We start from the raw sequence: 23,848 nt of genomic DNA on the forward strand, positions 1-23,848 counted from the left end.
TCATTAGCAGAAAGATAGGAGCGAGGAAATGCTTTGCCTGCCAACACACCGTGTACGGTTACAGTCACTGTGGCAACATGGCAGTGCTGCTTGTCAGGGGTGCCCACTACCTGCCTTTCGTTTTAACACAAAAGAAGCCCTGAAATGGGAAGGAAGAAGAGTTGCAAAGCTGATTAAGACTGCTCAAGTTGGTCTGTGGGGAGCAATTGGGTTTTCAGAATGTGGATCCCCTTGTTTCATCATTCCAGCCTTTCACCCCATGAGCTGCCCAGAAGTTGGGACAAGCCCCCCGGACCTTGACCTGTTGTTGACACAGACTAAATTATTCTTCTCCATTGCTTCTCCATCATCTCCTGTGCTAATTACTGCTCTGCAAATCTACCCTCTGGTCTGATTTCTAAATGCATCCAGGAGGCTGAGCAGCTCTGAGGATCTGCTGTAAACATGACTTATCCGGCAGGCAGTAAAGCTGCTCTTGAGCTCTGCGAGGAGAATTAAGCCTTCGTGGCTGTTGGGCAGCTGGTTTTATCAGTCTGTGTTGCAGATTAAAACATATTTCGATGTCTCTTCTATCAAATCAGGAAGAAAGAAATATGTTCTCATTACCAGCTCCCCAGCTGCATGTTAATAGAGAACTAATGTCGGTCACTTGTGGCCCTTGACGGAAAGGACATCTCCCATGTGCTGAGCATAAAGAGCACAACCCGTGTCTTTTCTGAGGCTGACAGTGATTTTTATGTCTTACCCAGCAGAGGCAGGAGCTGCTTGAGGTGCAGCATACCAAACCCAGACTGCTGTGCCAGGGACCTATCTGCTCCAGCGCTCCTGGGATGTCGGATGCGGTGTGGAGATTGCACTGCTTTTAAAAGGGAAAGCTTTATGGCCTCTCCTAGCCCAGCTGTTAAACATATGCTTTATTCTGAGTTTTTGCCCCATAAACCTCCACTTGTGATGCCTGCGACATACCTTGTTTCACCAGAAAGCTCCAGAAGTCACCAGGTCAAGTTTTGAAGGCGTTAATGCCATCTCCAGATTGTCTGGTGTTTGCTGGGGAGACGAAATCTCTGCACAGGTCACAGGTGTTTGGGTGTTTCAGTTGCTTGTGGTGACTCACCAGGTTTTTCTGGTGGGAGTGTTGAGAGGTTGAAGTATTGAAAGTGATTTTAGAAGAGCTGGAAACAGAAAGAGATTGTGGTGCCTACATGCTGCACATTCACTGTTATTGTGTGAGCCACAGGACAAGATTATAATGGCAGATAAGAGCCTCGGTTTAAGACCTTCTTGGAAAGAAATATGAGATTTTGTACGTAAGTATAAGCCAAATAGATTGCATCTTCCTTGCGTTCAAGTCACGAGGTTGATACATGACTTCACTCTTTACCTGCTTTTATTTTTTGCCAGCTTATCTTCTTGCTGCGTAAGAGGAATGTCTTTTGTCTCGATTCACTTTCTGTTACAAGGCCACGGTTTTAGTTTCTTTACCCTTGTAAAACTGAACATCTCCTCTTCATATAGGTACAGATGTCTGACATAAATCTTCCTGCTGTGACTGGTCCTGGAGCCCTTTTGCAAAGCTCTCTTTAGGGCTTCCCTGTGTCAGGGCAATATTAGACCCATTAGGCAGTAACCCCCCTTTAACACATCTGTGAACAGCAGCACGAGGCCTAATGACAATGCAGTTTTTAGGGGGGGTGTTCATGTTAATGAAGCTATGTGCATACGTGCTGGAGCTTATGGCACTAATATTTTCCTTGCAAACCCCTGATGTGTTGATAAGGCTCTTGGTGAGTCTAATCCTGGATTAAACCCCCCCCATATCATACTATATGTGGCTTTATAAATACAACCAGGGTTGGTATGAGACAAAAATTACTCTTTCCATAGTGCAAAACACTTGGTTTAAGAAGTGGAAGAATATTTAACAAAAGGCTTTGATTGAGCTATGTGCTGCAGAACAAAGATGTTTCATTCCTCCCTGTGAAAGCTCATCATTTGCCTTTTCTGTGTTAATGACTGTCCAACCCTAACAAACAGCCAGACCACAGCAGTGGAGTTTGAACCCAGGATTTCTGGAGCAAAACCCAGGAGCAGATGTTGTCTGAGGTAAAGCACTTACCCGTTAGCTTGCAGGCAGTGCCAGATTCCTCATCTTTGTGAAATGGTCAGTAAAGGGTAACCAAAGGTAATTTTTAAGCTAAAACTTACAAAAGGTAATTTTTAAAGTTAACCTGTGTGCCCCGTGGTGCAGGCTTAAAGCAGGAGATGCTGCGTGTAGTTTGTTTTTTTGGTAAGCACATTTGGCTGTGGGTCGATGGAAAGAACATTTACCCTTCCCGCTAATTTCTCTTTGTGTTTTGGTAACCCTCTGGACTCTGAAGCAGAAATCAGTGGCTGGTCCTGCGAGAGCACGGGTACAACTCACGTACATCATGCCTGTGCCTGGGCTTGGAGATCTGGAGTGCTGAGGGGAAAGTGAAACAATTTTAGAGGTCCAGAGGTCACCAGGGTACACTCAGGCCCTGCGAGTTTGCTGCTGCCATTGCTGACTCAGCTGTGGGGAAGCAGGAAAGATGTTTTTCCTTTTCAGAATTGCTTATGAAGCTGTTGGGGGAAAAGAAATTACTCTGGAGGAGAGGGAAGAGCCTTGGCTGTCAAGAACACAGTTCAAGCTTGCAGATACTTTCCTGTATAACTTCCAAAATCCAGGTGTGATTGAATGATGATGATGTTGTGTGTTACATATTACACAGGAAACTCTATTCTGCTGCTCCAGCAATTTCCTGATCCCATAACACCAGCTGAGGAATGGATCAGGCAGAAGGTGAAGGTTTGAAGCTATTTCTGGAGATTGATTTGAGACAGACCTTTAAGAGTATTTTTGCAGCAGCTACAATAGAAAATGAAGAACAGTGCATCTGATTTAGCTGGAGGATAGCAGGTAGCCTGAGCAAGTGAAATACGTGGATCCTGAGATCAGCGAGTAGGAGAGGTCAGCATCTCGCCTGTACCTCACTGCAAGTGTGCAGCTTGTATCCAGGCACAAGCTCCAGACCTTCTCCCAGAGCTCTTGTTCTCAATATCTCCTCCAGAAACATCAGCCTCATTTCTTGGAGCATCTGGGATTTTCTGTGAGACCTCTCATTGAATCCAGCTCTGACCTGGAGTGACCCTGCTTAGTTTGCAAAGGCAAAACAGAACTGTAGCTAGGGGACTGTGGCTCGAGTAAGCAGATCCCAAACAAAACTGAAGGCTGTTAAAGTGTCTAATTGAATTATTGCACTACAGGGGCATAGTGACTCATAGTGAAGCTGATCACCTGCTGCTTTGTCTTGACTGTGAAGAAGAGATTGCTAGTTAAACATTTAAAGGTCACAGTCATAGAAATCCTAATAGCGTTGCCTTTTTTTCACCCCCTCTGTTATGTCTGAAGTTACTATGAGAAATGGAGAAGATGCTCTTTGGAGACCTGTGTGCTGAAGATGAAGCTCAGCATGCTTATCTTTCAGGCTCACCCTGTGGACCTCAGTGCATTCATTTACGACAGAGGCCATGCTCAAAAATGTTGCATTGGCTTTGCACAGATTTCCCCAAAACCACCAGGATGGTACTGGTGATCTGTGGAGAATCAAATTATCCTGAAATTTGAAGCACAGATATTTGGGGGGTTCATTCTTGTTCATCACAGGGAATTCCAGGAATAAAAGTGGAGCTCAGGTCCCTGTTCCCTCAGCCAGGTGGGTTCAGTATTTTCAGTTTAACAGTGCTATATTGTTCACTGGGTCAAGAGCATCTTATAGGAAATGGGGTCTGCCCAGAGATTGCTCTCTAGTTTTACTCTGTTGGCTGAGAAGAGAACAGACTGTTTCTTCCTGGAGTTAACTTGTCCATGCAGGTGAGCAGGGAACTGTGTCACTTGGACAGGAACCCTCATTCCTGTCTCTGCAGTTGTCCCAGCAGTCACCAGAGCAATTCTCGGGAAGGTTTTGTGGAGAGACAACTTGGCCCTTTGCCTGGTGGATCCTCCCGTGCTCTCTGCTGTAAAAGAGCCTTCCAGGTTGACAAAAGTGTGACACTTTCCTTAGCAAAATGCTTGGCTTAAAGAGCTCTTCTTGGTGATACATGCTCCTTAGATCACATAGAGTTCACTGCTGTGAGTCACCAGGACAGGTGATGTCTGTCTTGGTGGCTCTCCTGCAGGAGCACTCAGGTGGCGATGGAGGAAAACTTGCAAATAGAACAACATAAAATCATGCTGAAGCATCTAAATCTCTACCTTGCTTTAAAAGTCCATGGTGGGCAGTGAATATCAGCACTGCATTATCACTCCAATTTAAATATAGATTTTGAAGGAAGTGTGTAATATTTTCTGCATATGGATGTTTTATGGCAGGAAGCGTATCCTGCTGCAAATGAATTAGGCTGTTTGAGAGGCTGGGTTAAAGACTGTGTGACTGGAAGTTTTTCCTTTCGGAAGTGTTGGCTGTACTAAATTGATAGCCCACTGTCATGTTTTGAGCTTGACTGTTTCCTTACTTTTGGAATGGGTTGAAGAGAGCACGGTGCCAGGACAACATGTTTCCTGTTGGCTGCTGAGTTCTCAAAACTTGGGGGCCAACAGGCACGTGAAGCTGAGCAACTCTATCTAGAGAAGAGGTCTGGGCTGCTGTTTTGTGATGGCTCTTTTGTGATCTGAGGGAGGATCACCTTGGTTGACATCCAATGAGGTGCTGGGATAAGCTCTGTGTTGATTTATGTCTTTATGCCCATCTTTCTGGTGGGTGTTCTCATCTCTAGTGCTGCTGCTGATTTTTAGGAGGGATCCTTGGATACACTAGTGGCCTTTTCCATGGCTACAGAACTGCTGTTGGGAGACGTTGATGCCAGTCATGTAGAGACAGAAGGATCCAAAACTTCTAAAGGAATGGGGTGGGTAACAGCTTCCTGCTGCAGATCCAGAGATCCACATTTGTGCCTGGGTTTGCACTGTGCCCGAGGCTGTCCCTGGTCAGCCTTGCTCCAAATGCATCACGTCACTTTGGCTGGAGAGCCAGCGGAAGCTGGCTGAGGTCCTGAGCCCATCAAACACTGCCTGCAGAAAGCAGAGCACCTCACCCGTCAGGGCTGGTGGCTTGCCTAGATTTTGGATTGACCTATGACCTTGCTAACAGCTGGCAGAATAAACTGAATTTTAAATCATAAATTCATTTTTTAAATGAGCAAATTGGACAGGACTCTGTATTCAATCACTGCCTGCTTGTCAGAACGTTCTTGCTTGGAGTGCGCCTTGGCAGAGAGATGCCTGAGGTAAGTGTTCATCCAGCCTCAGGCGTCTGTAGAAGCCCCAGTTTCACTTCTCCAGTTAGACAGGTTGGTGTTTCACACTATTGCCTGGCAAAGCTCGACAGCATCGGGGTTGTTTGAAACGTGTCCAGTGCAACTCAGTTAACAAAACCTTGAGGCAGAGGTGCATTTTCAGCAGCTCTGTTCGGATGAGGAGCACCCTGTCCCTGGAGGCTGCTCCACGCAGGGGTCAGGCTGAGGGAAGGTGATGCTCTTGTGGAAAACAGCTTCTGCTAAAATAATCTCTTCATCTTTTTTGCAAGCTCATTTCTTTTGATGCTATTTTTTTCTCTTCCTTTTGCAAAAGGCAGTGAAACTTCAAAGGAAGCCATATTGCACCATCTTCTGTGTGCACTTTACGTTTAAAGCCGAGTCTTCTCTCACTTGGCTCTTGCTGGAAACAGTGTCCCTGGGGATCCTCTCCCTCCTCCCTGCCCATCGCAACTGCTGACTTGTCTTGCAAGAGCTGCCTCTAGTAAGGGGGGGGAATCACTGAGGGGTAATTGCTGATGCTGATTTGTACCTATTTTGTCTTCAATCACCTCCTTCAGTGCTTTAATATAGTGTTAGGTTTAATTTTATTTTCATAGCAGATGCTCCTCGTGTCTGTCTTTGGAGCTCAATACATTTTTTAATCATTTCATGCCTACATGTGCCCCTGGCTCGCCTACATCTTAACAAACCTGCTGTAAAGCTTTGTTAGTAGATAAACCAGAGCTCCTTGAGTGTGATTCTGTTTTCATTAACGTTTGCAATCCATCAGTTTCCACAGCATGTTTCAGTGGTGCCCACCTCTGCTGCTGTAGGGTTCTGCCACATCACTCAGCTAGGAAAATAATGCACGATACAGAATATGTCCCAGATGTAGGACTGGTTTATCCCGAGTTGCCAGCTGAGGTACCCTGTTCTTCTTTTACGTATAGTCTGACCCGCAAGTCTTGCCTTTCACAGCCTTTTGATCCTGTTGGGAACGGCAGAATAATGAGATTAACTACTTTCTTTGGGCAGCCTTTTTTTACTTAACCAGAGAAATAGTGCTTACATCAAGCCCCAGTTATACCGTCCTTACTCCCGTACCAAAACCCCGTTCTTCGGGGGCTATCTTTGTACTTGAATCATTTATCTTACCTACTTTAAACAAACCGTTACAAAAATCTAGGCTAAAGCCTATCGCAGGCGGTTGTGCCTGCGATGGATTGCAGCTGGACAGCTTAAACGTGGCAAGTATTCCTGTGGAAGGCATGCCCTTGGCTTGGCTCGGGATGAGTGGCAGTGCTGCTGCCTCGGAAGAGGAATCCAGAGATGCTGGGCGCCCGTGCGAGTGCTGCATTGCAGTTACTGTCAGCTTACGTCAGGAGCAGAGACTCCGGCAGCCGAAGGGCTGCTCGGGAGCTGGAGGGGAGCGTGGCTTTAGAACCACGTAACAACAGATCTCATGGGCTGTGTTGTCTCTGCTTCTTACAGCCTGTCTTGTGCTTTCTGCATGGGGAAGCCTTGATCAGCAGCTCTCTGTTCTCCTTAATGTGGTGTAAAAAGCTGAGAGTGCTTATCCCTTTACAAGGTTTTGGTTGGAGGGCTTTCCAGCCTCATTTTTTAATATATATATTTAGAGGCTTACACATGGCACACTGTGATTACAGCTTTTACACCATTTGAACCTGTCTGACTTAATTAGCAGTTGGCATTGCTGTATTTATAGATAGATGGAAAAAGCACAAGCTAGCCAGTTTTCAGCGCAGGGTGTATTTTCTTCTGTTGGCAAGTAGTTCATATCCATTTTTCCATAGATAAACTGGCTTGGCAACCTGCAGATGTTGCAAGCATTGGGTACTGATGCTTGAAATAGAAATGGACTCTGAAGAGGATGTGGGATGGAGGGGAAATAAATCAGAAACTGATGTCGCATTGGAGGTCTATTAAGACTGATGATAGGTCACGCTTACCAGAGCGTAACTGCAGAAGTTGACCACATTAAAAATGAGCACATTAAATATATATTTTAAAATCCTGCCTGTATCACATTGTTAAGGTTTGTTTTCACTTTGGTGTGTTGTGGTAACAAAACTAATCGCCAGTACGAGTGCTTGGCTGTTTAGAGTGGTTAAGTTGGTCGGTGGGTATTTGTACAAGTGGGTGAAACTGATTCTCTCTGGAACAAGCTGTGTCTGGTCTATGAAGGATGTGAAAAGTGTGTGGTTTTGTTTTTGACTGGAACTTTAAATTTGCAAAAAGTTTTGGCCTGCTTTGACCCTGCAATGCCCAGGGGAATGTCAAGGAACCAGAGCTGTATAGTGTTACTAAACTCCCATGTGTTAGCTGCACCTCAGGAACTGTCTGCAGATGCACTTTACCCTGGGGCAAACACTTTGAGGCACCTTTGCCCTCTTTCAAGAAGCTCCCCTTAAATAAAACCATAAATTACTTCTCAGTGCAGATGTTAAATATAGGCACATGAGTGGTGTTGACCCCTGCACAGGGGAGTCACTTGTTGATGGGTTTGTGATGAGAAGGTGCTTTGCTCTGTTTGGTGTTTGGTTGCTATGATCTCGACACAGTTGTATTGCAACATGGGCTTTGCACTCACTGCCTGTGGACTTGTGGTAGTGTACACACCATCGTCTGGATACGCACAGCTCATGAATCAGTGCCTTAAAGCATTACTGCCCATCAGGGCAAGGTGGGCAATTCAGTAACTGCCTCTTCCCCACACACCTTTTCGGAGTGGCTCCATCCTTATTCCGCAGACTGAATTGTTCACTGGCTTGTAAGATTTCTGCCTTTCAGCGCAGGATAGAGCAGAACATGGTAGTGAGCAGCAGATGGATTTGAGTCAAGCTTGCGCTTGGGGATTTGGGACTAGAGCCCAAGTCTTCAAGCTTCCAAAACCTGGGGCCTCTCACATCGGTTAGCAAAAGAAAATCTTGTCATCTCTGTTGGCCCTGGGTGTTACAAACTGGTTGTGAGACCACATGGCAAGATGACTTTCTGTTGAGTGATCCAAGGCTTTTCTTCCCCAGCACAGCGTTACAAACATAGGTTTCCTCAGACTCGCTGTAACTGTGTTCACATTTATGTGTGTGTCAGTTCTGAGTGACCTCTCTCTTGAGTTGACCATCTCTGGGTAAAGAGCTGGGCGAATCGATCGTTCTTGTTTCACACGGCTGAGCAGGATGGAAGAGAAACCTTTCGTGTAACAATATCACTGTGAAATGTGGGAATGTGGGTTACATGGTACTAAATCAAGGTACCCCCAAGGTACCCCCCCAGGGTCTCTGGGGGGAGTAGTTAATAAATCCTAAATAGGAGGTGACCCTTTCTGAGCCTTTTCCTCTAAGCTTGTAATTTATATGCTCGTCCTGTGCATTACAGTGCTTAAAGCCTAGGTCAGAAGTCTTCCATCCAACTTTGACACTTCCTTTTGTCTTTAATAGATAAATTAATAGCAATAGGTCACAGCCAACTGTGCATTGTAGGTGCGGGTTGATGAGGTCTGCTAGAAGAACAAGGGAGCATCAGAGCGTGTGAGGAGCTGTGAGGTTTAGATGGATTTCCTGCATTACCAGACATGTCAAATGACCAGATGAATGTTTCTCTGCTAAAACCAGCTTAACCATGAAGTGCTATGAATTCATTTTCAGAGAAACCCTAAGAAATACAGCAAAAGTAAATGTACATGGATTCATTTGACCAAGTTAGCACTTGGGCTGGACACTTCTTGTAGATGGACTTTAATTGGGTTTATGGCATTTTGGAAACACCACGGATGTAGTTTTTGCCCAGATTGGGTTGTGTTTTGCATGAGATGCTGGAAGACCAATAACCAAACATGTTACAGCAGCATTTGGAGGGGAGCAATACAGGCACATGGACTTTCCTACCCTACCCTTAGAGGGAACATCCCTAAGAAGGTTATTAACATGGTTTTGCATGGTGTTGCTACAGGAGCCTCAGTAGCGCTCTGTACATGTATCACAGCCTTATTTAAGCCAGCCCAACCTCAGCTGGTTTGATGATTAAGGACCATAAGAAGAGCAGGACTTGGCTGGAATGGTAATAGTACTCCGAAGGTTTGTCCTACATGGAGTGTAAGGGGCGAATCCCCTCCTGCTCCTCTTCTAGGGACTGTTCAATGGGAGGAAGTCCCAAGGTGTTCTGCACTGCAGTGAAGGAACAGCTAAAATGATGGAGAAGCAATGCTGTAAAGCAGCTTCTGTGGGCACAGGATAGCTTCTGCTTCCCTTTCAAGGCTTAAATCTCAGGATTTGCAAAGCCCTCTTCTTGATTCTAATTTGTTTTCCTTCTGACTTTTGGTTCTAGTATTTTTCTTTGGTTCAAACCCTGGTTTCCCAAAGCTTCTTGCAGTTGTCCTTACTAAGGATGGCTGAGTGACGTTTTAAAACTTGGCCTTCTTGCACAGATCTTCCAAGCGTGGAGTTCATTGCATATGTGTGCATCACAGAGGGCAACTACAGCAGAATTACGTGTATCTGCTGTTCCAATGGTCAAGGCATGTTCCTTACAGTCCAACAGAGCTCGTTTTGAAGAAGAAATCCAGTTGCTCTGTCCTTGCAGAAAGAGATAAGCTCGTCCTTGGAGTCCACATGCCAGTCTGCATGGCTAAGTGTCTCGTTGGATTTATAATGCAGCTTCACTTGATCTTTTCTATAAGATGTGCTCTTTTCTTTCTGTGAATCACAGAACTCTTGAAGCTTTTCTCCTGCTGCACTCTTCATGGTTTCAGCAGGCACACGTTAGATGCAGCCTGACAGCATAGATTGTTTGGAAGGATTTGTGGGATCAGGAGGAGTTTGCCTGCGGAGCATGTGAATTGTGCATTCAAAACAGCCAGAGGTCAGGGGAGCACAGTCCGGTGCCCGTGAGCTGTCTCACCTGATCTGCATGCAGCCTTGTGCTTGAGTGAAGCTCACTTCACTTGCTGCTTACAGGTAGTGAAGAAAATGCCCAGACCTTTTCTAAATACGAAAAGTATGAATTCAGAGTTTGCTGTGTCTTTTGGAGCGTGCGTTTATGGAGTTTGTGGCCAAAAGCACAAAGACCTCTGGTTTCTCTGCTTGGAGGTGACTGTCCTCATTTCACTTTGTGTCAGGATGGAGTATTACTGTTGTTGTAAGCAGAGTTCAGTGTTGTGTATCAAATTCCTTTGTAGTGCAGGCTCAAGCAGCCAGCTGGTGTCAAACCCAAGTGGTGGCATTCTCCTTTGCTTTGTGAAAATTCATTATATTGTAATGAGGCTGAGGAAGCTGGAGTCGAAAATAAGAGGGATGCTGCCAAAAAAAAAAACCCAATCAGTGAGGCCAAAACTAGTTAACTGAGAGTTAACCATAGATAGCACAGCACAAAATGAGCTTTGGGGCAGCCTGAGTAACTCTAAACAGTAGTGCCCTGGGTTCTTGTTATCTGCCACTGGATTAAAGAGGTTTGCAGCTTCCCTGTGTGTCTGCTGCTGAGTATCCTGAGCTATAGGGAACTCTGCAAAGTCAGCGTGTTTTTAATCTCTAGGCTTCTACCATGTTGAAATGAGTTTGGGGGCACACTAAATAAATCAAGGGGGGATGAAGTTGAGCCATGGGTATTTCAATACGTATTTGAGATGATTTTTTAATGGCCTTTGGAGCATACAGAGCAGCTGCCTTGAGAAGGTACCAGAAAAAAAGATGCATTGCCTTTGGAAGCATCACCACCAGCACCCTGCCCCATATCTGCCAGCTGCAGTTAGAAGCCATGAACGCTGAGCAAAGGCATGAGGAGCAAAGGCCCCAGCGAGTGGAATCCGCGTCCCTGAATTACCCAGGGCAGGGACAGAGCTTCCCCTTTGTGCCCAGGGACTAAGATGCTGTGCACTGGGGCTTTTGATGGGCCGACGATGCTGTATCTCTGTGTAACTAACTGAACCATAATGGACTTTCTCTAAAATTCCTTGAACTGGTAATTTCTTAAAGTGGTTTCAATGATTTGTAGCTCCCTTTGTCCCTCCATGATCTTTCACTCTGCTCAGTAAGGAAGCGTGCTCTCTTGGAAGTAATGACAGCGTGTAAAAATAGCACTGCCTTATTCTGCAGATCTGCTGGCTGTGGGGTTTCAGTCAGATCTGCTGACTCGGATTTAAAAATAATCTTTTCTTCTGCTTTTTGCACCTGCTTGTCCTGGTCGTGCTTGATTTTGGGCTTCAAAGGCAGCAGCCATTTGGTTGTAGCTGAAATCCTTGCTGGATGGGGATCAGCAGCACAGGTGATTGGGAGACCTGAGTTAAGGAGCTTTTGACTTTTGGGGCCAGAGGTGTTTGCAAGGCTGATAGCTAAACACAAAGAGGAGAGATGCTGTAGACTTTTCACAGCATCTGTGGAAGTTGCTGGTTCAAAATAAGCAGTGCGTGTTCTGCCGAGCGTGCAGTGGAATTGCACTTGGTGTTCCAAGCCATTTGCTGTAAGTGTATTATCCCTTCCCTTCATTGAATATTGCTGGTGTCTGATTAGATTACATTGCAGTTCCTAGCTATGTCCAGACAAAATAAAGAGCTGTGCTTCAGAAGAACATAAGGATCTAGAGTTACTGCCTTCTTCACACGTTGGGCTGACGTTAAGAGCCAGACTCATCAAGGTATGGAGATCAATGAGTCTGGCTATCTAAATAGGCCTGAACCAATCTCCATCTTCTCACCATATGGTCCTCGTGCAACACGTATCCCTGGATGATGGAGCCAGCCTTTAGATACGTGTTGGCTGGCAGCTCGGCTCTGGGATGCTGCACAGGTGAGGGGTAACTCCAGAATAGCACACAGGCTTGACTTTGTGTTCTTCAGCAGCCTCAGGAATTCCCTTTTCATTACAGAGTCCTGTTTGTTAGCATGCTCCTTTTGTTTTGGAGAGGGAGCTTGGTGGCTCACGTTGCCTGCCTTAAGCCATTAGTGAGTGAAGCATGTGGAGCCAAGCAGTTGGATCTGCTCAGATGAAGACTGTTAGGTTTACATAGCTATTCATAGAATGATTTTGGAAATACATTCACCTCTACATTTGAAAAGAAACGGGGAATAGGTATGGACAGTATCATTGGGCCCTGCTTCACTGTGAGTACAGATGTTTGGCAGACCCTCTGTGTTTTCAGTAATGAAATTATTTGCTTTCCAAAGAATGAAATGTAAATAATGGCCCTTGGAAAACACAAGTGTGGTATTTGCTTTTCTAAGCAAATCTGTTTCTAATGATGCTTTGTTTTTGCGGCATTAAAACCTTGATGTGGAACTCTGAGTTCGTAAAAACAAGCAACAAGTACCTGCAAGAAGGGATGGATATAAATTCTTGAGAGAAGTCACCAGAAGCAAAACACTGCTATCTGTGTGGTCAGCACTGTGTGTGCAAGGGAGAGGAGGAGGGACCAAGCCAGCTTGCACTCCTGACACAAACATGCTCGAACTTGAGGCTTTTGTTACTGGGAAACACTTCTGCCTGGACTTTACAGCTCTCTAACAGGATGTCACGGTTCAGTGATGCATTTTGTGTCTCTTACCAGTCTGTGAATCAATGACAGGCTTCTTAGTTTCTCTAAAATGGAACTGATGCATCCTACGGTAACTTAACTTAAACCTTTCCAAAGCATTTCCAGCCACCTCTTGTGTGTGTGACCTCCTCTTTAAAAGCAGAGGGCCCCAGGTGAGCCTTCCAGCATGCCCTGGAGGCTGATTAAACCCAAACTGTCCAAAGATCATAGCAGGGCTGGTTCATGACCGTATTTAGTATGTCAGACAGACTGTAATGACCTCCATGTGCATGGCTGAAATTCTGACCCTGCTTGTTTAATGTCAACGCTCGTGTCGACTCCCATGGGGCAAGGGCTTTGCCCAGTGCTCTGCTAGGAGAACAGCTAGGGTAAGCAAAAATGCTGCTTAGCAGAGGAACAAGCTAGAACAGAACGAGTCATGAGAGTTTCTTGCTTGTTCTTTAACATACTGACTGGAACATGGTCATAGTCTGTTTTAAGGACTTCCTGAAGCTGGTGGTTGCCAGGGCAGGCTGTGGCTGAGCGATGGCCCAGGTTTCCTGTTCCTTTTGCTACTTTACTGTTTTAAGTAGCTGCCACTGCCACTCTTCTCCTTAACTCTTCTTCCTCCTTTAAAATCAATGCAAATGAAATTGGAGATCCTGCTAGCTCCATCCATGAACAAACGCTGGTTTCTTCTGTAAAAGAGAAAATAAACCACCGACTGCATTTTCTTCTCAGGATCATCTGGACTGTGTGGGGCTCTAGTAAACGTGACAACTTCATATCAGGCCTCTATAAGTATGTTTTCCAAGTAATTTGCCCAAAAGGGCACTCAGCTGAACATTGCAAGCAAGCTGTTCCCTTGTGATGACAGCCGCAGAGATGCGGTGTGTGACTGTGGCCTGCCAGAGTTGCTTTATTAAATTCAGTTAATCTAAATTCCTGAGGTGAGTTTGACCTTGAATCTACATTTGTTGATCCAGTCTTCTCTGAAAGATGTCTGAGTTAAAACTTGTTTAAAAATCCTTCAGGAAATGGGGTTTTTTTGCTAGTTTTGAGCAGCAACTTTCAGAGACTTGGCCAGGCACTGCTCAGAAAGGCTCATAGTAGCTCTAAGAATAAGGATGTCCTGTTTTCTTTTCCTGGTTGGTAGATGCTGAATAATATCTCTCTGTTGTCTGCAGTTCTTGATGTGTTTTTCCAACTTACAAGCTTTACCTGGAGGCTGTTGACACCCTGAAACATGAAGTGCTACTATAGCTCTACTTCCAGGTTTCTGTCCCAGTGGTAATGCTTACAAACCCTGTGCTGGTCACTTTTAGGCAAAAGTCCTCCTTTTTTCTGTGTCTGCTGTAGCACCCTGGCACTGATCCCATCATCCTTGAGTTTCAGAGGCATCCACATAAACAGTTTTGCAAGATCAAGGCCCGTGCCCTGTGTAATCGGTGGTGGAAACTGCTTGCTCTTCTAACAGTGTGAGTTTGGAAAAGGGTTGAGTAATGACCATTAACTTAAAATGTCCTACTGTTAGTCCTCCTGTCATAGCCTCCGTATTCAGAGTTGTATTTAATAATCCAGCCTCTGTTCCGCTCCTGCTTTTAATCTTTGCTCAAAAATGGCAGCTTCTTCTGATAACTTTGAAATTACAAAAGTATCACACTCATTTTTCATCATTCTCTCCCTTTTGGGAAAGAGGGAAGTAGCTGGACTCTGCCCTTGAAGATAAAGACGAGCTCGTTAGTAAGTTGGAGCCTTAAAGGCACTTCCTGAAAGGCAGTCAGCTCCTCAGCCTTCTGGGGTTGCTCAACAGTGAAGCAAGAGGAGGAAGATAAGAGGTTGATTGTAGTGGGTTGTTTGGAGTATACAGAGGCCATGCAGTTGTACAGCTGCACATTTCATCAAATAATCATTTCCTTGATATATGATCATTATTAAATACGAACATAATGACTCCAATAAAACAATTGAGTCTCTTTCCTACAGTCTCTCCCTGTTGTCTCTCTGCAATGTTGAATGACAAGCAAGCATCGAAAGAAAATCATTTATGCCTTTATAGTGGACTCATTGTAGTGTCGTGGTCCACAGACTTTCATTTAATTATCTTACATGAGAAAGGCTTTTGGTCTTTTACAGGCTTAGGCAGGAATAGGGAGAACAAGGAAGGTGAGAGCGAAAGCACGTTTTGCCTGGCAGAGTTGCCTTTTACTTATGAGAAATAAGGCTGATGTTATCACCCACTTTCTAATCAAATTTGACAGGAGCATTTTGTTAAGCCACTTTCTCTGAGTGGGAATTCTGATGAATATTGCTCTCGTCTCCGGTTTCCACGTATTACTTTACACCGTTCCCAAGCATTGTTTGCCTTAATGGGTGAATTACTGTAGCATGTCAGAGAAGCTGATAATTCACAGCCTCATTTTATAACCTGAGAGCCCAAGGCACAGCCATGCTCTGCATGGCTGCGGAGCAGTGAATGGAGCCAGGTCACCCACCCAATGTTCTCTTGGTCTGATGGGAAGCTTGCTGCTGGCCGCAGTATTTCTCTTCAGGAAGTTCGAGCTACTGGAAAATGCCATGACTTTTTGCCAGGCACCTGCTTGTAAGTGAAGTGGAGCTGGGCAGTGCTTTTGGCATACTCCTGACACGGTTCTGTTTAAGATGCTCTTTTTGCCACCACGTCTGTGGGTTGATAGCACTGAAAAAAGAGTTACCTCCACTTGGTCTTCTGTCTGCTTGGCTCATGGCTCTGTCCTCGAGTAAGTAGGCAGTTGATCACTTATGGAGCAGCTCTTTTTTAAGAAGTAAACCATAATTAATTTGAAGGCTGAAGCAGGTTTTGTATGACTATGGCATAGCCAGTGCACTAAGCTTCTTATTTTGGATACTCAGCTGCGTAGTCAACACCCAGACTTGGGCACACATTAATGTTGCTTGTAAGGTCCAAATAGTGAGTAAGCTACTACTGTAACACTGAATGGTAATTTATGTAAAGCATATGTTACTCATGTTGACTAAAGCTGTCTGGCTGGGATTGGGTAAATGAAGAAAATCCAAACTACCATCCTGTGTTATGTTTGGATGTTTTCAAACCACCGCAGTGGTATAAAATGATTCCCTTCTGCCAGTCTGTGTAGCCAGCTGATCCCAGCCCTTTGGAAACAGGAGCATCAGTGCAGTTCTGCTGGTGGGAATCAGCCTTCGCAGAAAGCTGCTTTGCACCGCAAATGTTCCTGGAAGGACTGCTGAATGCATCGGAAATGGCCATGGTGCTCCAGCTCAGTAAATCAAGGGTGGTGAGAGACCTGTTTTGGGGTGCCTTCTCAGGAAGCATGTTGATTCTTCAAGATAATATAGCTGGGAACAGGGAGGTGAAGCTCTGCTTAACTCCAGTGCTGTTGGAGTACTTAATAAATTGAGGAGGAGTGGTGGGATTCAGGTGTGGGAGGAGATAGGCAGGTACTGTCCTTCCTTCAGTCCGGTGGCTGTTTTAACAAGGGATTGCTGAAGCACCCACAAAATACAAATTGTTTAGGCACATCTGAGGAGGTGACCCTTTCTGAAATGCTGCTGTTTCAGCATCCAGAAACTCTGCAGGAGGTGCATCCACACCTCCATGGGCTGTCTCACCTGGGTAGATATGTAGGGATACTTGGACACGGTTCCTGCCTCTGCTAATGGAGTGAGTGCCAAAATGAAAAAACCCTTTGACTCTTGCAGAGGTTCTCTCTCCCACAGTTCATTAGACACCAGTAACATTAGCTTTTAAACACGAATTGAAATTGCATGGTGACTTTATTGTAGCAGCATGTGTTGAATGGAGACCAGTTCCCTTTGCTGGGGCAGAAGCTGCTGGCACACAACAGCCTCTCAGCGGGTGCCTGCTGCCTGCCCCGCTCCGTGCTTGGTGCACCGAGTGTCCATTAGCTGCCAGGCTGGAAAGGAGAAGGCTTTGAGGAATAAAGCAAACCTCACTCCTGTGCCTTGCAGGAAGAGGCTGTAGGGAACTCTTTAAATGGTCCTATAGCAAGAGGAGCAGAGAGGACACCTGGAAGACTCTATAAGGAACGTGCATTCGCTGCAAGCGTTATGTTGATATTTTGTAGTACTGCAGACATATCATTGCCAACGTGGTTAAGCTTGGTTTATTCTGAATTCAGCTTATTGTAAACTCAGTTTATTTATCAATAAACTGTGTTTATTGGTTGTAGCGAGGTATGATTTTTGCAGAGGAACAGGAATCCTTTCTTGTCTTAGCCATTTGGAGTGATTGTGTTCCCCGGTGCTTCGTTTTTAGGCAGGTTGAGGTTGTAATTTAAGTGCTGTTTGGGAGGGATTCACTCTTTTTAACAGTTTGTTAGAGTAGTCTTCATTCACAGAATAAAATTAACACCTCGTACTTCCATGGTCTTGTAAACACTTAGAGATAACATGAAGTTTCAAAAGGTGGGAAGAACCATAAACCCCCTCATCCCCAACCAGCTGGGTTTGTTCTTTTTCCATGGAATAACCTTTTTATTCCTTGATTATATTATTCCTTATTTATTTTGTTGTGTTTTGTTGTTTGAGATTTTTAAACAAGCACAATTACCAATATATGGACCTACCTTTGTACAGCTGTTTTGCTGACCTTGCCCGTCCGGCTGTGCTATATGTTGAAGGGTTGTATTAATAATTTTATTATTGGGGTTTCAGTTAAAATCTTGTTACCTTGCAATTCAATATTAATAGTAACTGACCCTTGTTTCCTAGTCTCCAAAACACACGGTGCCTTATTTCCTATGTATTGTTCTGAAACGACTCTTCCTTTCTTAATGTAACGGGCTTAGGAAAACAGTGTCACTTAACCATTGACAGTCCTTAATATTCCAGTGTTTCAGTGAGTCTTCAACCTGAAAAACCTGCCTTTTACTCAAACTCGATTGGGAATTGCTCTGCCAATGGCCATGGAAGTTTTCGGTTCATTTCTCCATCTCTGCCATTGGAGTTGTGCCTTATTGGGCTCAGAGTTACTTTATTTGGCAGTGGCTCTAGAGAAAAATGCTGATGTTCTGGGGCAGAGATCCGCTTTTTGCTGTGGACATTGTCCTCCTCCTCCAGTTGCTCTTTCTCTGTTATGCTGTTTGCCATCTTCTGTATTGCTTTTCAACTTGCCAGAGTCTATGGCAGCTTGTGCAAGTGCAGCAGTGCCGGAAGAGATGGGTCTGGATCCAGGCTGAAATCCATATGCTTTTCCCAGCCACTCATACACAGCAAGGCCACAGCTCTTCAGTGTTCCCAAATAATATTATTTCAAAAGCTCCTTATAAAAACATGAGTAATTGGGCAAGTGACAAAGGACTTTCTGTTTATCTTTTTGGACAATGGAAAATACCAAATAGCCACAATTTGTTCCTGTTATTTAGTGTCTTTGTTCCAGAGCCGTTTCGTGGGCACAGGATTTAATTCTGCAAGAATGCAGGAAGATGGTGACTTGTTTTCATGCTTAAAAACTAAATAAAACTGTTAAAATCTTCACGGGTTTTTCCTAGGAAAATAGTTTTTTACTTGTGCAATACCATTTTTAAAGTGTAGGGAAGATCCTTGACTGTATATTACAAGTCTGAGGTTATTTTAATAATCCAACAAGACTTTTAAATAGATGGTGCTATCTTTGCCATTGCAGAGAATGCTACAGTTTGGAAAAGCTTTGTGCAAAGCTTGATGCTTGTGCCCTGGGAATAGTAGATTTGGCTTGCAAATAGGACCTAAGCAATTACCAAGACTAACGCTAACCAAAACAAAATTATATTGGAATTTAATGGGCTGATCAAAGTTGGTAATGCTGATTAAAGCGGGAAATGGAGGAATGTGTGCTTTTACAAGGGAAAACGAAGAGGAGGAACACTTGCAAATTACTCTTGCCGTCATTGCAGTTGTCAGAAACAGAGATGAGAGAGGGCATAGAGCAAATAGTGCCACCTCCTGGCAATGTGATGGAAAGTGTCTGCGCGATCTGAGATGGCAGGTACATGCGATACACTGATGGCATGTGTCAGTGATGGATGAGGCAATAGATAGGATTAGCTGCATATTCTGGAGGAGCAAAATTCTTTTGAGGCATTTGGCCTAAAGAATCTAGAGATGGAAAAATTGAATCAAGTCCAAAATGTGGAAATAAGCTGTCTGTAGATGCCCGCTCGCCAGCTTTGCTTCTTGTCTTTTGACATCTCAAGCCCTTCTCATTTAACTCTTCTGCCATGGACTTGTGCCTCATGGCACATAAAGCTGTTGAGAAGAATGGGATTTTAATCATGTTTGCTTGCTTGTTCTGGTCTCTGGATGAACAAAAATGAATCTCTTCCCAAGGTGGTAGATATCCCTGAGGTCTGCCTGGTTAATAGCCTGGTCAATTCTACAGTGGTTATAAATCTGTTTTACAGTTGCTCTGGAAGACTTGGCACCTGCCTTCTGGTTGGCATGGCTCTACACCACAGGCAGGAATCTCCTCAGGGGTCTCACCTGCCTTGTGTTTTGTTTTTCAGGTGGTACCAGAGAGATTGGGTCTGCTCTTACCAGGATGTGTATGAGGCACAGGAGTATAGAGTCCAAACTCCGGCAGTTCTCAAGGTGAGTGGCTCTGTGCCTGGCCCGGAGCTCGAGGTTGGTCTTTCATTTGCTGCTGGGGGACACCTAAAGCTGTTCACCAGCACTGGCTTTTCAGCTGATCTCTGACCGTGCCACTGAGAACAGCAGTTGTTTTCTCCCCAGCAGCACACTAGGTGTTGTGACCATGCAGGATTTCACTGCATGTTCTGGGGACTTGAGCTTGTCACCTCAAATCTCTGTTGGTTCCTGTTGCTCAGTGCTGAGCAGGCAGCTGCTAATGTGACCAACCTGTCTTTGTTTCAGGACTTTAAGCTTTGTCACTAAATTTTAAAGCAGAAGCAAGTGTTGTGCTGCTTCCTCAGCTTACTGAAGAGCCCAAATAACTTGCAGCCAAGAGAGAAACTTTCAGCAAATAAGTATGAAAAAGGCAAATTCCCTCATCACCTTTTTGCAGTAAAGTTAGACTGCAGAGGTAATGGGAGAGGATTAACTCACATGTAAGCTGGGCTATACATAAACAACCTACTTCTCTAGTAAGTAGTAGTTTGCATGTGTGCCTTTTTAAACCAGACTTAAAAGTTACGCTTGACCTGAGGTAAACCAAAGTGATGCTTCACCATTTGCCTGATGACCCGGTATGTTTTTTCCCTTTTTAAAATAAAGATATTTGTAAAATTCGCTGTGAGGAGACAACTTCAGTCTCTAGTTGCCCCAGAGTAAGCTGTTTAAATGATTCCATCCCAATCTCATTCATCAGTGGAGCATTACTAGTGCTGTATCATGAACTCCACTGGTGAGAGGTGAGGCACACTGGTGGGCAGGATGGTGTTCGCTTGCACAACTGCTCTGTCTTCTTGTGTGTATCCATGTGTTATTTATGTTTAGAATCTTCATGGCTGCATGAACCTTTCCAGTCTCCAGACTATCCATTTAAACTGCTCTTTGTGTGACAGATGAGTAGGATCTAACTGTTTATATTGGCCCTGTTTCAGGTCACTCCTCTGGTTTACGCTCTGTTCCTCACTGTCCTGAACTTCTGTGCAGTAATTCTGCCTATCTCGTGATGTGGATTTGGTTTTTTCTTTTGATCCAGTCCTTTCTTTTGCTTTCTCCAGCGTAAACATTTTTATGTTCTGGTATTTACATTGTGACACTGGTAGCTGTCACAGCAAAAAGTAAAAATACTCCAATATTGACCTTGGCTCTCTATATAAGAATAGGGGCATCTGCAGGATTTGATTGCTCTTTGTGTTTTTTCAACAAAATTAGTGCTTTAATTGACTGTCTGATAAACCCACTTCAAGAACAGATGGAAGAGTGGAAGAAAGTGGCCAATCAACTGGATAAAGACCATGCAAAAGGTAGTTAACAGAGGAAGAATTCTTTAATAGGAGTAAGATTGTAATATCAGCTTTTCTTCCTCTTTTCATGTTTGTACTGGGAAACTGAGTGACTCGCTTAAATATGTACAGCAACTTTTCTTTTCTAAAACATTCCTCTCCCAAAGCACCTAACATATTTTTAACCCTTGCATATACCTTTTGAAGCTTTAGTTTGCAGGACCCCAAGGGATGGGTTGGTTTTCCTAGACTGGGAAGCAGTGACTAGATTGAACTGTTAGCCCACTCTCACCTTGTCATCTCCAGTAGTGCTGAGGATTGGGGATGCTGCATCCGTCCCAGCAAAGCCCTGGGGTGTCGTTAAATGCTAACTTTAAGATCATGTTATGTCTCAGACAGTGTCCTTCAGAGAATACACAGCCCTGTAAAACAGGGCATCATTCAGCATCGTTGCTTTATATCTGATGTGATACAGAAATGTGCACGCAGAGAACGGGAGAGCTCAGCTGTTGGACATGGGATGCTGAGAGCTGCAGTGCTGATGATGGCTCCAGAGGCTTTCCTGGGGAACGAGCAGGAGGCAGCAAAGTCTTGCACAGTGAAAGCACGTTGGTAGATGCCTTTGGCTTTGCAAGACTTGCATTGAGGGTGATGGCCCTCTAGTAGAGGGGCTGAAAGCAGGTTGCAGTTCACCACTACCCTTTGAAAACTGAAGATTTCTGCTATGTCTGAAAGAAGCAGCATCACCATAGTTTATTTTGGGGAGGGTGAGAACTGGTGGGAAGAAGTGTGCCCGGCCTCCAAAAGAGGATTTGCTTCTTGCCCCGCTATTACTGTGGTCAAACAGAAGCAGCTAAATCAGCAGCTCTTGAAAAGATCTCCACCTTATGCTGTAGTGTGTTAAGCAGGTAGTGAGCAGGAGGGAGGAATCACCTGGGTCCTGCAGGTAGGGGTGACCCTGGCCAAAGTGGCAGTGAGATTCAGGGTTTAGTGGGTAGACTTGGGTATTGTTGAGGGTGCAATTGGCCCCAGTACAGTTCCTGTGCCCACCACCAGCCTGCTTCTGTTTTTCCATCTACAGAAGAGTAATAACATTGCCCTCCTTTGTTAGAGTGTATGTGTATATGTATATACATGCATACATGCCTTTTATCTTTTCTTTTCCTTTTTTTCTTTTAAAGTATCAGTTTCCATATCTGGTACCTTTAGTGTGCCTGGACTAGAGGTGTAATGTTTTGTTCTGGGATTTTAATTCTCCCGGGAGTTGCAGCTCATCTGCAAATGGGGACAACTGCAGTGTGCTCTGCTCCATCAGAAAGAGCTGGCAATGTGACCCTTCCTTGGGCAAAGATTTAGCACCCTCTGCCTGGCTCTCATGCTGGAGAAGGATCACAGGATATTCTCTGCTTTGCCGTTTCTGGATACTTGTTTTTGAACACAGATGTTTTGAGAAACCTGTCATCTCTGTTTTCCATTCCTGAGAGTCGATGAGTCTCTGAAACGAAAAGCACTCTAATTTTGTACTGTGTTCTCAGTTGTTATTTCTGTAAAGGCTTTGTTTATTTGGGAAAGATTTTGGTATGTGAATGTGCTCACACCCTAGAATGTTATATTAAGCCAAATGTATAGGCACTGCAAAATGCAAGTTCTCAGTTGCTTTGATTAATAGTAGCTGTCCTCCTAAAATTTGTAGTCTGACGTCTTTAAACAGAGCCTTTTCTGTGAAAAACATTCATTTTGACATCGAGTATGTTGATAATGGAGACTATGTGGTTTTTTAGAATACAAAAAGGCCCGCCAAGAGATCAAAAAGAAATCGTCTGATACACTGAAGCTACAGAAGAAAGCAAAGAAAGGTAACTTGCTTCATACTTGTACTGCTAAAACCCTTTTGTGCTCTGCTCATTGGCAAAGATTGAACAGCGATAGGACTTTCTACTGTAACAGTTTGGTCCCCTGTAATGTATTCCTGGTATGTACTTGAGCACCAGGCTACAATTACTGTGTGTCATTTAAATCATATTCTGAAGCTGCTGTCTAATGTTCTTGTACAAAAGCCTTAAAACTGTACAAAGTCAATCATGGTTTAAAATAGAGCGCTTGCTGCTAACTTGCTCCTGTTAGGAACGTTGCCACTGTAACACGGCTTGTGCAGATACCTGTAAAATTTTCTAGAACCTTTTGGAATAATAGGAAAAAAGCCATTATGTAAATGTTCTGTAACTATTAACGTTTCTCACTGTTCTCCCCTTTTACCACCTTTCTGCTTGATCTTTTTTTTAACATCCTATAATCTCCTAAACCTTACCTTACTCCTTGGTGTGAGAAGGTGGCATGGGTTGTTGTCAGGAGGAGGGCGCTTGGCAACCATAGAAAACTAAAGATGAGTAAGAAAAGAAAGGGAGTTCTCCACAAAGGGGGTCTGTCTCTTTTAGCAGCTGAATCTCAGGCTCCTGTTGCTCTTCCACTACCATCTTGTCACAGAAGTTTCATCATCACGCTAATGGAAACATGCATCGCTGGTAGCTGCAGCATTGCCAGCACTGAGGGGTTTACTTGCCCAAGTGCAGACCCCACCAGGCTTTGGGAAAATGATGGGGAGCACATACAGAAGCAGACTTTCTGGTTCCCTTTCCCGCACTAGGCTCTTCCCAGCCGGGTAGGAAATGTGCTCTGAGCAGCTCTCAGCCTGCAGGTTGTGACTTGTCCTTCTCCTCCTGCCTAAAAACTTTCAGCCCAGGGACAAGCAAAATAAATGCTGGGGTGGGGAGTTTCTTGAACCTTTTAAATGGTGTAAGTGTTATCCAGAACAGGAGAGCTGTCTCTGACTGTCCTTCCTAAATAGGTGAGTCAATAATAATGCTGGTTGAAAGCCACATGATTGGAAAACTGCTTTTGAATTCTAGCTGACTTTAGATGAGGGATGAGGAAGGGAGAGGTTGAAGCCAACAAGAGGGAGCTTAGCTCAGTAGGCTCTGTGTGTCTGTCCTTGGAAAAGTTCTGTGTTTTAAATCAAAATGGTCACCTTTAGGGGGATACGATTTTTTGTGATACGGTTTTATTTTGGGGTGATGTGTAAGTATGTT

At 44.5% G+C, this 23,848-nt stretch overlaps 1 protein-coding gene across 20 annotated transcripts in view; it reads left to right on the top strand.

Annotated features, from left to right (window-relative positions):
- The window catches only part of MTSS1 (MTSS I-BAR domain containing 1), a 125,012-nt gene that overhangs the window by 70,717 nt on the left and 30,447 nt on the right, over positions 1-23,848 (top strand). For all 20 annotated transcript variants that reach the window (XM_030498461.1, XM_030498468.1, XM_030498375.1 and 17 more), the window contains 3 exons: positions 19,359-19,443; positions 20,692-20,783; positions 22,544-22,618. In XM_030498461.1, coding sequence (XP_030354321.1) covers positions 19,359-19,443; positions 20,692-20,783; positions 22,544-22,618 — 252 coding nt within the window. The remainder of the gene's footprint in view (positions 1-19,358; positions 19,444-20,691; positions 20,784-22,543; positions 22,619-23,848) is intronic.

Source organism: Strigops habroptila, chromosome 1 (genome assembly GCF_004027225.2).
Source record: "Strigops habroptila isolate Jane chromosome 1, bStrHab1.2.pri, whole genome shotgun sequence".
NCBI lineage: Eukaryota > Metazoa > Chordata > Aves > Psittaciformes > Psittacidae > Strigops > Strigops habroptila.